This window comes from Cynoglossus semilaevis, chromosome 10 (assembly GCF_000523025.1).
Source record: "Cynoglossus semilaevis isolate Cse_v1.0 chromosome 10, Cse_v1.0, whole genome shotgun sequence".
Classification (NCBI taxonomy): Eukaryota; Metazoa; Chordata; class Actinopteri; order Pleuronectiformes; family Cynoglossidae; genus Cynoglossus; species Cynoglossus semilaevis.
Window position 1 is genome coordinate 1,546,299 of NC_024316.1, and position 14,657 is coordinate 1,560,955.

The 14,657-nt window shown below is 39.1% G+C and overlaps 3 protein-coding genes across 5 annotated transcripts in view; 1 reads left to right on the top strand and 2 right to left on the bottom strand.

The window, feature by feature from the left end:
• LOC103384526 (ER membrane protein complex subunit 3-like) overlaps nt 1-14,657 on the bottom strand; it is a 629,629-nt gene that overhangs the window by 81,418 nt on the left and 533,554 nt on the right. The gene's annotated exons all lie outside the window — the stretch shown is intronic.
• her3 (hairy-related 3) lies at nt 165-1,811 on the top strand. The gene is made up of 2 exons (XM_025059677.1): nt 165-254; nt 518-1,811. The coding sequence occupies exons 1-2, from the start codon at nt 174-176 to the stop codon at nt 1,160-1,162; spliced, it is 726 nt and encodes a 241-aa protein (XP_024915445.1). The 5' UTR covers nt 165-173; the 3' UTR covers nt 1,163-1,811.
• gpr153 (G protein-coupled receptor 153) overlaps nt 2,254-14,657 on the bottom strand; it is a 29,069-nt gene continuing 16,665 nt past the window's right edge. Inside the window, exons 3-6 of the mRNA XM_008317992.3 lie at nt 13,829-14,258; nt 10,279-10,468; nt 6,723-6,907; nt 2,254-4,680 (exon numbers count right to left, since the gene is read on the bottom strand). Of these exons, the coding sequence (XP_008316214.1) occupies nt 3,835-4,680; nt 6,723-6,907; nt 10,279-10,468; nt 13,829-14,258 (1,651 nt within the window). The 3' untranslated portion in view covers nt 2,254-3,834. The remainder of the gene's footprint in view (nt 4,681-6,722; nt 6,908-10,278; nt 10,469-13,828; nt 14,259-14,657) is intronic.

Sequence of the window (14,657 nt, forward strand, 5' to 3'; positions counted from 1 at the left end):
GGTGGCGACGACAGACTGCGATGACAAACCAAAGTCCGTGACTGCGCACAAGGTTTGTCGACAAACTAACCCAGAAAACACTGTTTAAGAATAGAAATGATTTTTAATATTATTTAAATGCATTTTTGCATAATTAATCAGAGACTTTCTACAAACAGGTGTCCAAGCCAGTCATGGAGAAGAAACGAAGAGCTCGAATTAACAAGTGTTTAGATCAATTAAAAACTCTTTTGGAGAGCTGTTACAGCAGCAATGTAAGTATTCAAGATCCTTCAGCACTTCAGCCACAGATTCACTTCGACAATCTACTATTTAAATAGACCCCAGAGAAAACTGTCTCAATGATGGACTTTCTCTTTTCTTTTCTTTTTTCTTTTTTTTTTTCTTTTTTTTTTTCTTTTTTTTTTTCTTTTTTTTTTTTTTTTTCTTTTTTTTTTTTTTTCTTTTTTTTTTTCTTTTTTTTTTTTTTTTCTTTTTTTTTTTCTTTTTTTTTTTCTTTTTTTTTTTTTTTTGTCAGATTCGAAAGCGCAAACTGGAGAAGGCTGACATCTTGGAGCTGACTGTGAAACATCTAAAGAACCTCCAAAAGATCCAGAGCTGTAAGTATCAGCCTCTTCATCCACATATCAAGTTAGTGTTTTATTTAACCCAGCTTGTAGACCCTGTCCTAACATCCAGATCTCTTTCTAATCCCCCAGTTACCGCTGCTGCTGCCTCCGAGTTTTCTGAATACCAAACAGGCTTCCGTAGCTGTCTATCAAACGTCAACCAGTACTTGGTCATGGCAGACACTATGAACGCAATGGACCACTGGATGTTAACACAGCTTTCCAGTAAACTGAGCCGCTCTGTGGGGCGTGGAGGAGTTTCCAGCACCATGGACAGCGCACCGACCCCGGCTGAGCCTCAGGAGGAGCCGCGGAGGCTTCTTCCACTTCCTGGTTCTCCCGAGGAGGCGAAAACGACCAGAACCAAAGCACCGGAAACGCACACTACCAGCAAGTCACAGTGTCTTCACAGCGAGGTCTCACGACAGTCGCCTGCGGTTAAACGTGCTGCACCATCTACCCACGCCGCATGTTCGAGTCCCAAGACGCATCGCTCTGTCATCACCGCGAATAAAGCTGTGAACATTCAGAACAGCGTCTGGAGGCCTTGGTAGAACTGACGAAAGACTGTAGATTGGCCCAGAACCCTTTATTGCACTGTAGAGATTTAAAAATGTTTAAGGTATATAGACAATGTTTTGTGTTTTTATTTTTATAATAAAAGTTGTTGAAATAAAGTCGTTTCTGTCAGTTTGAAGCCTCGGAGAAAAAGGTTTTTCTTTGGAGGAGAAAGGTCTTTGAGTGTAGACTGTGCACCTGATCTGTAAAACTTTACTGTTCTTTTCCTCCGTTTTCAGTTGAATGCCATAAAGTTTGGTCTCATTGTTCCAGAGAAGAACCGAGGAGGAAGATGGCACCTTTAAAAATCTCCTAAATAAACGCCCACCTCCCTTTAAGAGCACACATGTTTAAAAGAGGAGCTCCTCTGTAGAGGAAGGAGGCTCCCCACGAGGGCGGAGCAGAGGATAGAGCAGCTTTGAATGGATACATTTTAAAAAGATAAATGAAATAACGGGAAATCAAAAACAACATTTCATATTTTAGATAAATGTCCATTTGACGATGAAGGAAAGAAAACAACAAGCAGGTGTTTCTCAAATGGTGGCTTGTCATCCAAAGATGAGTCACATGGAATCATTTAATGGACAACTCATTTTTTAAGTTTATTCTTCAGTGGTCAGAGTTAATTACTCACTTCCCAATATAGTGAATAACTCATTCAAACCGCAGACAACTCCATCTGTGAATTAAATAAACCAACCAAAGGCTGCTAATTCAGAAAACACTAAAAAAAAAAAAAGAATAATCTTTGTAAAAACCAAGAGGGGCCCACGAGCCAAGACAAGAACACAAACAGAATTCCTCTTAAAAGTCTTTTTAATAGCAGGCCACGGTGCTGCCGAGATACAAAGAGTGAGTTAGCATGAGATTGTGAGCAGTGAAGCGCCGTTAAGAGAGCAGAGGAGGATGAGGTGAGCTGGAGTCTTTTTTTTTCTCTGCTCATTTCACTGCTACAGCCAGCACAATAACAGTCACAGACTATTTACAGGTCTGTAATTTGGTTCTGTTAAAAGTTCAGAAAACCAAGGCTTATACCAAGCCTGTAACAGTGAGGACTTGTACAAATCTCACACAGACCACTCTCTGAGTCATGTGAATTTATTTATTTTTTAACAAAGTCATCATCAGCACAAGAAAATCAGAACATTTAACATCATTCATATTCAAGCCGTAAATCGTTGAATATGTTACAAATTGATATTTTTAGTCTGTAAACTCAAACAAATCTATGAGAGCAAAGCTTGACAGGAAAATGTGACATTATGATTCCAAGAAAAATTCACTTGAAGAAAATGATTTAAACTGTTCCTCTGACCAGGCCTGGGTGACTGAGAGGGTGTAGACTCAGTTTTGAAGAACTGGGGCCGATATAAGGTCTCACTTTGCAGGAGACGAACTGCTCATGAAGTTCTGTGAGGAGATTTGATGGTAAAATAATCTTTTGGTGTTAAAGCTTTTGAAGGAAGTTTTTAAGATAAGATAAATTTGCTGTGACTTCCTTCACTTTCATGATTTAAATTGTTTTTTAGATATGTAATTGTGGCACATGGTGATGCAGAGGGAGCTACAAGTTAGACTTTAATTTTCTTTTAAAATGATGGTGGTTTACAGTTTGATGCCATCCTTAAAGCTGCATCGAGGCAACTTCTACCCTGGGATGTTAGTGAAATCTTATTCACATCCCTGTCTTTTTATCATTTTCTCCAAGTAATTCTTCTCACTACGGTCACTACAAATAAAATTCCCAGACTCCTGTTATGTCACCGGTGCTGCTGTCTGCAAACTAATATGCTATCAGCTTGTAAAACTTTTCTTTTAATTCCTTCTTTTATGTCATCCAAAAACCACTGACTGTGGTCAGTCAGACCTTCTATTAAACAAATTTGTGAAACTGCCATAAAAGCTCTGTTGTCGAGGAAAGAGCATAATTTTCAAGCTGTTGTTTTCACTTTATTTGTGAAAAAATCTGGTATTAGACTGCTGTGAGTGTTGGTTTGCAAAGTTACACTTGGGTTGTCGTTGGTAAAATATGCAAGGTAATAATAATAAAAAAAAGCAGGAGAGAACACCAACACCATCTCATGTATAACATATTTGTACATAAATCTTTTCCAGAACTGAATTCCCGTTCATGTTTGTTAAGAATTTGTAAAGGGAGCTTCATAAAAAAATGTTAAATAATAATAACAAATTCAATGAAAAAGAAAAGTCCAACCTTCAATGAAATGAAACAAAAATCTTTCCATGCAGCAAAACTTAAAAAGAAAACAACTTCAGGCCCCAAATGTGAAGAAAACAAAAAGCACCACACAAACAACAATCTCCTTCAACTCTTCAACAATTTTACCATTTGTTAAGAAACAACAGCAAAACAAAGACATGGAAATGTTCACATCATTGATAATGAGTTTGTGTCAGTGCTGAAAACAACAGAACAGGTTGTCAGTGGACATCTTCCGATGTCAAAGTTGAAGACAAGTAACCAATCCACTGTTGCCCCAGGCTACATACTCAGAAAATATGGCCAAAACTCCTGAGGCCAATACAGGTGGCGCTATGTTTCAGTAATAACCCATAATAAGGCTGAGTCAAGCAGCCAGAAGGATTTCATTTTCCACTTCACTTCCGGTGGATTTCATGAAGATAGTGAGTCAAAGTTGTGCTCTCATGTGTTGGATCCAGCAGAATCCGACTGAAAAGTGATGTATCCCGAGGACGATGCCGAGGGAGTGCTTACAAAACTGTTTGTGCTTCCTTTACTCTCTGCTTTGCTCAGTTTTTTCTGATGCCCCCAGTCAGATCTGGAACCGGCCACCGCTCCACTTCCTGTCCTGGGCCGACACATGGAGTGTCCTGGAGTCTGGTGGCTGCGTCCAGGTGAACCCCCTTCACTCTGCTCCCTCCCATCCCTCAGACGCTCCTGGTGAACTCTGCCAGAGCCACAAGCCCTGGGGCTCGTCTTTCCACCGGGTCTCTCTGGTTTGGGGGAGGTCTCAGGAGAGTTGCCCCGACTGCTGCTCCTCTTATGCTCTGACAGTCTCCTCAGGGCCTGAGGCTCACGCTCAAAGTCTGTGAGTGGGAAGTGAGGGAGGATGACAGTGTGCTGATCGTACACATTGGGGATAAGGGAAATGGTGGATGTCCGCCGTGGGCTCCTCATTGGGCTTGGGAGAGGAGTCTCGTCTATAAAATTGATCACTTCATCGCGGCTGAAACAGCACAGTTCCTCCTCATAGCGGTCCCCGCCACAGACCACGCGTGGCAGGTGTTTGAGGGAGGGCGTGTTATCCTCAGATCGTCGCCGCTTGCGATGTGGATGATAGTGATGGAGGTTCTCCTCGTGGTAGGAGACCAGGCTGTTCCTGCGCCTCTCGTGGCGCGGCAAGGTGGAGCTGAAGTGAGCGCTCACTATCATGTCCTCGATGGAGCCCCAGCGCTGAAGATAGGAGGGGATCCGGTCGCTGGTCCACATGTCGGTTTCGTCGTGGGAGTATCTTCTTGTAGGGGGCACCTGCACCAAAGACAGAAAGCAAGGTCTTCAGTCTCCAAAATGGATGTTATCAATATTTATTGAGTTGGAACTGTACTGCAGCAAACTGTAAACAACAGGTGTTGGCTCTGAACATTAGTAATGATCTGTTACACCATTATGAAAACCTTATTTACTAAGTTTTGGGGAGGGGGTTGTCTTGGCTAGAAACTGGACTCTAGCTCTAATGATGAAATTTTAAATATATATTTTTCAAAACACATTAAGGTTTATATTGTATTCTTCTTATTCCTCATCATATTTTCATCAAAAAAGTCTATCTCTGTATTATACAGAACACAGTTCTTTTGTAAACTAGCAGCTGTTGTATAATTCCGTATTTGATTCCTCAGACTCATACTTGTGTCTAAGTATGTAACACATTACACTGTCGTCCTTAAACATTTAAAGTACTACTACACCTCCATTTCTCGAGGCGCGTTATACTCACTTTTGATCTGACAACTATGCAAGAGACACAGGGTTTGTCAAGGTGGTGTCAAGAGCCACAAGATTGATGTCAGTCTGCCCCCCTGTGGCCGCTTTTAGCAGATGCAGGGGAAAAAATGAGACAGAAGACGATACAGTAGCATTGAGTGTGTTAGGAGTGAAGACTGGACAGCAGAGGGCAGCACAAGCATTTGAAATGAAGTAATACGTATGCAGGAGAGACGAAGTGAGGCGCACAGAGAGAGGGAGGGGGGATTCATACAAGCCAATAAAGCCCAGGAGGCTTTATTACGTCATCAGACGGGCCTCGGTTATTCACAAATAAGCGCGATACTTGTTTGTGATTTTGAACAATTTGTGTTACCTGTACTTTAAACCTACAAGCACAAGCAAATACTACACAATTCGGTAATCATCCAGGAGAACCGGTAACTAAACATGCATTTTATCTGCTTCACAATCACACACAGAGAGAAAAGATATCTATTTCTAACCAGAACAAAGTCATAACATGAACACATACATGTCAAAATAAAAATGAAAAAAATGGATGGATTCAACAAAGGGATGGAATGGAAGCTACTGTATACATCTCTGTGTCAAGACCAAATGGTAAGGGCACCTGTTCCTTCATATCAATTGCATTTGCAGGAGCGTATGGTTGTGAACTCCTCAAAATTGAATGTTTCATTTTTAAGTTTGTGGAAATTCAACAGCCTGGGCAGTGTTTATGTCAAAGATAACACAGCAATATAAATAATATATGGCAACGCAGCTGTGGCCTTATATAAATTATATTGGTGGGAATCTGCAGTTATAAAAATCCTGACAATTTAAATATGATTTTTTTTCTATTTTGACAAATTCAAGAGCCCTTGCAGTGCTGTTTATAACAAAGATGACACAGTCCTAATATTGTTAATATTGAGTGTGAGTTGCATTTGTTGTTTCTGGAATAACGTATCACCACCACAGTCTTCCAAGACAAGTAACAAGAGGCAGCGTTTTATATATTTGTGTTATATATTAGTCAGACCAATTGAAATGAACAGGTTTGTTACGTTGCCTCAGAAGACCGTGTGTTTGGACAAGCTTTTTTTAATGCTAATGAAAGCTGGGGGAAAAAAGCAATTTCTTATAGCTCTGCATCTGACTGATGGATGCTGGAACTAATGGACACAATGTTTATGGGTAGAACATGAGCAGTGCTTTTCCTGTGAGAGGAAGCCCTGAAATGTAGAAGGTAAGTCAGTATCTAAAGCCTTACCTTCTGATCAAATACTAAAGTCATTTTCATGTAGTGACATGGCTAGAGCACTCAAGCTGAGCACATTTAATGTTGATGGTCATATTTACCAAACAGTTGTCAGCAAGAGTGTATTTTTACTTCACGTAAAAAAAAAAAAAAAGAACAGAATTTTACATTAAAGGCATTTCTGGAATAATAGGATCACAAAATGCAAGATGCAAGATACTGTTAGGGCCAACATGGCCGCTCCATCATGCAATTTAGCAATTTAAAATAGTTCAATTGCTCAGGTAAGAGAAAATGAAGAAATCAATAAAAAATATACCTGCAAATACTGCATTTTATCTTCCTGTAGTTCCCTCACTGGATACCCTTGCAGAACCCCCCTTTCTAAGGTTGAGAACTCATACTTGGCATTACGGTCTAGCGTCACGATTTCAGGCGGTGAGCTATAGTCATATGGTCTGTCATATATTAAGTCGGCATGAATTCCTCCATCTTGGCTGTTTTCTGCAAAGTGCAGAAAAGCACGAGCGTCAGGATTAGAGAGCAACGGACTCAATACACAAGACAGACAGACAGACAGACGAGTAGATAAGAGAGACAGGTTCAGTCGTTCTCTGATTTCTTCTCTGAGTTTTCGCACGACCCTCCTCCGAAACTTGGTTTGTTAAAATTATCCCCAAATTGGGAAAAGTTGCCAAATACAAGAGAAACGAGTTAACAGAGTTAGTCAGTCATTACAGTTGGAAACAACCAAGTCACACAGTTTTCATCTTGACCGTTGAATCGTTATGATACCCATCAGTTATAGTCCCCACTGACTGCATTCATGTTCATTAAAGATCATTTACAAAACCCATTTTTAGAAAGGTTGGTACATCTGAGACATTAATCTCTGTAATAGGAAAAGAAATAAAGGGGTTATAAGGGGTTATTCAAAAGTTAGGAAGTTCAAGGTTTGAGTTTTCAGATAATTGAAAGGAGCATTCAATAAAGGACAATGTCCCATATCTACACTCAAAATTCTCAAAAAACAAAACTTAGAAGTGGCAGAAGTGACTGCTCAATGTGCATGGACATAAAGACAACCACATAGTGACATTACTTTAAAGGACTGTTATTGCTAAAGTCCTAGAGTTCCTGTGTGCAGGAACATCAATGACTTCTTAACAATTAATCAAGCTGGATCTAAACATAATGAAAACATGTTCTATTGTCTAATCTTGTTTCCACGCCTGTAACAGCTCATCCTGGCTGTAACAGTCGACTCCATTCATACTATGATATTACTATCATGCAGGGGATTATGTTTTAAATTCAAAGAAAACATTTACTTCTTTCCAGATGTACAGCATCACGTCTTATTACGTACAAATTACAAAAACACGGCGTGAAGCAAGACCTTCACCGTCCTGCCTGCAGTCCAGATCAACAGTTACCATGAGCCAAAAGGAAGTGGTGTCTTCAGTACAGCATAATGGTTTTGATTTATTTCTTTGTCCTTTATCTGGACAAACAAAAGGTGCAGGAACGTTACAAAACCACCTGTTTAAGATCACTGGGTAATTTTTCGAGAACGTACCAACTCTTCTGGAAACGGACTTTGTAAAATAAAATGGTGCATAATGCTGATCTTCAGGAAAATGTTGGTCAAAAGATGGAAGATGAAAGTGGCCATTTGCACAAGGACAAGGGCATGCAAAAGTCTCTAGTTTCAGAAAAGACAGGAAACAGTCCTTATACATACAACTGTGATGAGTTATACATGGTAAGCCCTCTGGAAAAGAAGCAGAGAACTGGCAGTGTTAAATATCACACAGGACATGGACTGCTCTGTGCACTCTACTGGCTCCTGCTGGACAGCAAGCAGTTACTGGGGGAGGGGAGTCACATGGGGAGAGGATCAGAAGGTTTGGGAGGAGAAACAGGAGAATAGAAGTTCAGACCAGGCTGAGTGTAAACAGCGGCGACAGTAAGACAGGCAGATGTGACGATCTTAACGAACGAGAAGAAGAATTTTAGAAGAATTATCATTCGTTTGTGTTTGTGATTAGGATTTCTTGTTAAAAACTGGATTTTTGTCTTGAATTTGATGACTTTTACTTCTGAACAACAGAAATCTGTATTTTTCTGCCACTTTTATATTATCAAGCCAAAGGACATAGAAAAACCATTTGGTGCGTTCACTGACCAACCTAATTGGGTTAAACAGGAGACTCGACCAGAGTGGTCTTCTGAAGAGAATTTTATGTTAGTTTAAAACAATGTTGCTCAGCATAACATTGGTGGAAACTGCTGCTGAATGCGCATGACCATTGTGCAAAAATGCACAGAAATTCTACTTAATATAATGTAATAGTAATTTTTCATAGTTATTAAATCAGTTCATAGTAATCAAGACAGAGTTGGTCGTTTAAAACACTAAAGTCATTTTCTTATGATGTTTTGCTTGATAAACAGAGGCTTACGTGTGTGGTTTTTTTCAAGTGTCTCAACTTTTCTGAAAATTCAGTGTTTAGTCCATTAATAATGCATTCATATTCACTTTAGCTGTTTCTCTGGATCCATTTGTGACCTGAGGGAAATATGACCATCATAATGACACGAAAATGCTTTTCAGCTTTAGTGCATTTGTCACATTTTCTCGGAGGTTATTTCATCCTAAATGGATGAATATTTTATCTCAGCATCCTCTCATGTCATGGTGTGAATGTGTCCAGCGTAAATGCTTCACAAATAAAAAACAAAACAACAGAAACGCAACATAAAACAGTATAATGAAGTAAAGCATTTGGTGCACTACACAGCAAGTACAAAAACACATTAAATAGATATTATCAGTACTATCACACAGATATTTGGTATCTGTACAGGTCACAGGATAACATTTGACCCTTTGAATCTTTTCACCTTGAGAAAAAAATTAAACAAAATATAATTAAGTATTTTGATATCAAAGAGGTTTGAGGTTTATTGCAATCAGTCTAGAAAATAGATCATATTTAGAAAATTAAACAATCCTTAAGGTGGACAGATAGAGAGCCTATCTGTCAGTTGAACACTCCTGTGAACTTCCTGACCCTCGCTCTGTCTACTTTCCTCTAAACAGGATCACATGATGCAAAATTTAGGATTAAATTTACTTTGAAGAAGTCTAGATTTTATCAGATCACAAAACCATATCTGCAGCTTAGGCTTGCAACAGGACTGCTCGGTCCTTTTTCTTATTTACTGTTCATGTGTGTGACTACATTAGGTAATCAGTTTATTTTACAATACACAGGGGGAGGCGGTTGGCAGAGGCGGTTTGTTTTTTATACATGGAGGTCATTTTAATGTACTGTGAAAAGTGTAACAAAAACAATATCATGAGTGAAGTTGTACTTCACCTAAACACAGAAGACTTAACGGTCAATAACACAGAGTGTCCATGTTCAACAGGGTCATTAGTCTCTAAGTTACATCCTGTTTTTCTTTGCAGCTCTCTGAACTGTTTACTGTTAACAGAGCCAGGACTTGATTTAGTTTGATACAAACTGCTCACTGCCACCCTCAGTTTTAGTACAAGCACTCCCCAGGCTAGCAGGGGAAACTATGAAAGTTATTAGATCACATCTGTCACTGTAATATCTCTGAGCCAGAACACTTCTGAAGACTTCTCCCCACACTCTGTTTGAAGAGTCACGGATTTATATGACGTAAATGGTTTCATAAAAATAATCAAAATGTATGAGGTTTAATAAAGTGCCCATAATCATATTTAAACAGTCTGAGATCAACAGTTACACATTAAAGAATGAATCATTCAAATCATCAGGGGCAGAGGATTAGGGTAAAAGGGTCAAGGCAGGGAGGAGGGACACCAGGCTCAGTCTTACCCTCATCCACCTCGTCGTTGGACATGATGGCGACGCACTTCTCCCACACCATGCGGATGTCGGCCCTGTATCGATCACATGCCCAGAGGAACATGGGCAGCAGGATGGACTGAGCGATGGAGCACCAGAGCACACACAGCACCATCCAGTTGTAGGAGCGGTCAAACTTCAGGCTGGCAAAGCTCACCACCTTCACAGAGTCAGGGAGAAAATAATCAGATCTGTGGAGACGTTTGGTGACGAAGACAAAGTCTGATCAAGACAAACGTTGGCAGAGGTTTAACGACAGGCCTGGGAAATCTCTTCTGCTGCTATTATTTATTTGGCGTGGAAAACTTCCACCACTGAATACATTTGTGTGTAAAAAAACAGCAGAATGTCAGTGACGAAGACAGGGAACACCTGAAGCTGTTGTTGTTTGTTGCTGTTTTTAAATCTCCTCAAAAGCACAGTTTGTTTCTTTGGCTTGTGACACCGTGTGAGTGGATGCATTTGAGAAGTTTTTAAAAGATTATGATTGACATATTTAATGTCAGTTTTCACCTTTACTATTTTATTATAATTTTTCCACAATAGATTTGAAGAGCGCTGTTTGGAAAATAATGGGATGTGAAGTTAGTTTCACTATTCTTGGCTGAATCTAATTTGTTCAGTGAGCTTCAGACCTCAACAAACTTTCCTAAGTCATTTGGTTTGGTATCTCTTTTCTGTCAGCATTAATCTAAAACAAAAACAACAGGACAGAACAGCCACGATTTATATTCCATTACAGGAAAATAGTATAAATAAACAAAACCTTTTTGCCCCTGATAAATAATTTTCAGCATTTTGTATGTTTTATAACCACTGTAATGGAACATTTTCAAAGTTTTTATCTATTTTCTTTTTTATTAAACATTCTAGAAAGTTATTCAATTAGTATGGTGAACAGATAATAGGTTTAAGTACCAGGATGAAGTAAAGGTTAGATTTAAAATCAAATAAATATGATGTGATATGATGTAAATATGAGTCTTTTCACGTTTGATGTCAAATGACATGCTGTTTGCTGATATTATCAAAATTCTATGACTTTTTTTCCCCACCATTCAATATTCTTGTTTTGGTTACATATGTATGCTTCTTCTGTTTTTCTTTCATCTGTCCCCTCAGTTGTGTGTTACAGAGTTTCATGCATTTAAATAGCTCATTACATAAGGCCATAGAGATGGCTGGCGGAGGGGTCGTTGTTTCTGTCAGTACAGTGGAAATGTGATCAGGCTCCTGTACAACCCTGACTATTATACACACACACACACTTTATTATATGTGCAGAAACACTATAGGATGTTGTGTAAGAGTGATATACCCGTGTCTGTGTAAATAAACGTATAATCAAATTTACTTTTCTTTAGTCTATGGTACCTGTATTTTTTAAAATAAAATTAATCCACAAGAGTCAGTAAGTTTGCATCCAAACATTTATGAATCCTAAATGTTCTACCACCAGGCCAATGCTGAGTAATTTTACTCATCATGGCAGAATTATTAATGACGTTTATTTAAGCACTGAAACCCTATTTACTTTCTGTTTTTTTTTTTGTCTCGCTTGTGGGCTAATTCCACAGACTTAATATAAATTATGTATTTATATTAAAGTCTAAGCCACACTTCATCACTCTGAAATGCACTTTGACCGCAGTACCATAAATGACCTGAGTGGGCTTAAATCTTTATAGCCAAAGGCACTTGGTTTGTTTTTATGTTATTACCTGAAGTGTAATAACATATGACTTGTTGGACCAATAGAGACATTTAGAGACTATAGACTAGTAGAGAATATGAGGGATTTTTTCAAATATAGAATAATGATAATTTAGAGAATGTGGTTAGCAAGTACTGGGAGTTATTTTTCCATTAAATAAGACAATAATTTTCTTTGTGATGACTCACTTGCAAAGGTAGATTAGTGCATTAGTGTTCATTTGGTACATTATGGTGATGACAGTTACACTTTAAGTATGTAATTATCATTCAAAAACAATAATGTCCAAATATGACTCATTCTAAGTTAGCTTTCAGCAGACATCAGGGAAAACTGAATACAAATTTTGTTTTATAAAGAAAAAGATGTGTTCTTTTGTCCATTTAAACTAATTAAAAAGACACATTTAAATGAACAGCATGTACAAAAAAAAAAAAAACCCAGCATCATTGATGCCCTATGATTGACTGTGTTTGTCTACTTCTTAGTCAGTGTGACCACAAATTCATGTCAATCAAAAAGCTAATTTAAAAAGAAATCCTCAGGGTTCAGATATGAGACAAAGGAATGTGTGATGTGGGCTATAATAAAGTCACTCCAGCCGTTCTGAATGACAGGGTGGCTGACTTTGCTGCACCACAAACAATGAGCCCAAGGCTTACTTTTCAACTGTCAAGTTGACGATGAGAGAAAAAAAAAAAAAACAAACAATGACCTGAGTTGTTAAAAATGAATGAGATCCTGAGGGTAGAAACAGAAAGCAAGTGATGATTACTATCACCAGGCAGACGAGTCTGTGTTTGTAGAAAAACAACCAACGCAGGAAACAACACTGCATCAGTCATCTGGAACTGGGACGAACTAAAGTCACTTAATCGCACTGTCACAGATCTGGATGAATGAGGCACAGGTGGATTCATCTGTTTTGAATAAAAATAAAAAAAGGACATTTCATTCTTCTGTTTCTCTCAATGTTATTAGACACTAAATATTCAACTGAAAAATAGTGCCCTGAAAGATGAAAAAGTTAGCCAAAGTCAAAAAAATAATAATGCTTTTGGAAATATGAAACATCCAGAGTTTATTTCTGTCCTTTGTTTTATACTGATCCTAAACATCTCCACTCCATAAACTGTCCTACTTACAGAGCCACATGAACCACTTGACAGTTCATGTAAATAATGGAGCATAGAGTGTTCTGTGGTGGAGAGTCTCACCCACTATTTTACTCTTACTCTCTCTCTCTCTCTCTCACTCTGTACTGCTGACTCCATTCAGGGCTCTTGACCTAAATTAATGTGACAATGAGGTCACAGAAAACATCCATCACCTTGCCCTCACTCTACGTCTGTGTGTGGGTCTGTTTTCTTAGATAGGCTGTAATGTGTATAATATCCCTGTAAATAGGAACAATGACTGACGTTCATTAATACTAATTTATTACTACGGCACGATGAGCGTCAGCAACATACTGAAGATGGAGCGTCCTCTGAACACAAACAAAATAATTATTGGAGCGCTGCTGTTTTTGTGACATTAGCCAAGTGTAACGTCTGTTTGAGCTTTCATAGTTTTTGGACACAGACTTATCCAATGGAACTCGTCCTTTCCCTCCATATTGGTTGCCTTACTGTTCTTCTACTAAAGGTAACGTGTACATTTGACTTGCATTTGTAAGTAAGGAACTGGAAATTTAATAATAATCAGGTTAGTCCTTATTGGTCAGTTTGGATATATTAACCTATTTGATTTGGACCAATAGGGATGTATACGTGTATCTGTAACGTGATTGGACAGTGAGCTCACCAGTATGGGGAAGCCAGTCAGGAAGTCGTAGATGAAGACAATACCACTGATCAGGTATGTGATCTGCAGAGATGTCTTCAAAGGCTCTGAACCATCAATGGACGACCGGCGCTTCCCCTGGGCATCTTCCACCACTATGGTGGGGACGTTGAATTTGTTCTTGTCTGCATTGTGCCCTGCCTGAATGGAGAAGGTTTGGAAAAGAGCGATTCCGATGCAGATCACACCCATGGCCACACTGCCCCCTATCAGGAGCAAGAAGCAAACGCCAAAGCCCAGGCCGATCTCTGTGACAATAAATCTGCAGTCGGGCGTGTAGAAGCGGTCGATGGTGTCGTGCCAGCCCACTGCTGGGAGGGTGGACAGGATGAAGGAGACCATCCAGATGCCCATTACTGTGTGCACTGCCTGTTTCTTGGTGTTACTCAGCCTGAAGAAAAGAAGCAGCAGATAAAGCATGAAGTAAGATTTCTGTTCTGCACTTCTGTGGTTCACAACAGATGTTTATTGTTTGAGAAAATCCTTCTTTCTAACTGAATGAACAAAATCACAAAATAAGGTCAGGTGAATTAATGTACATGCCACAAAACAGATGTTCCCTGAAACAATATAAATAAAAGAGCAACTGAGTAGGTCGACATTCAGATAAAGTGATGACAAATGGACGTAAGCAAAATACTTTGCTGACGGAAAGGAATTGTTTTTGAAAATCTTCGGTCCATTTATCATCAAGGTCTATTTTAGTTGGTCTTTTTTGTCCCTTTACACCTCAGACCAATGGTGTAACCGTGTCGAATGTGTCTGACTCCAGACTCACACGTGAGATGCA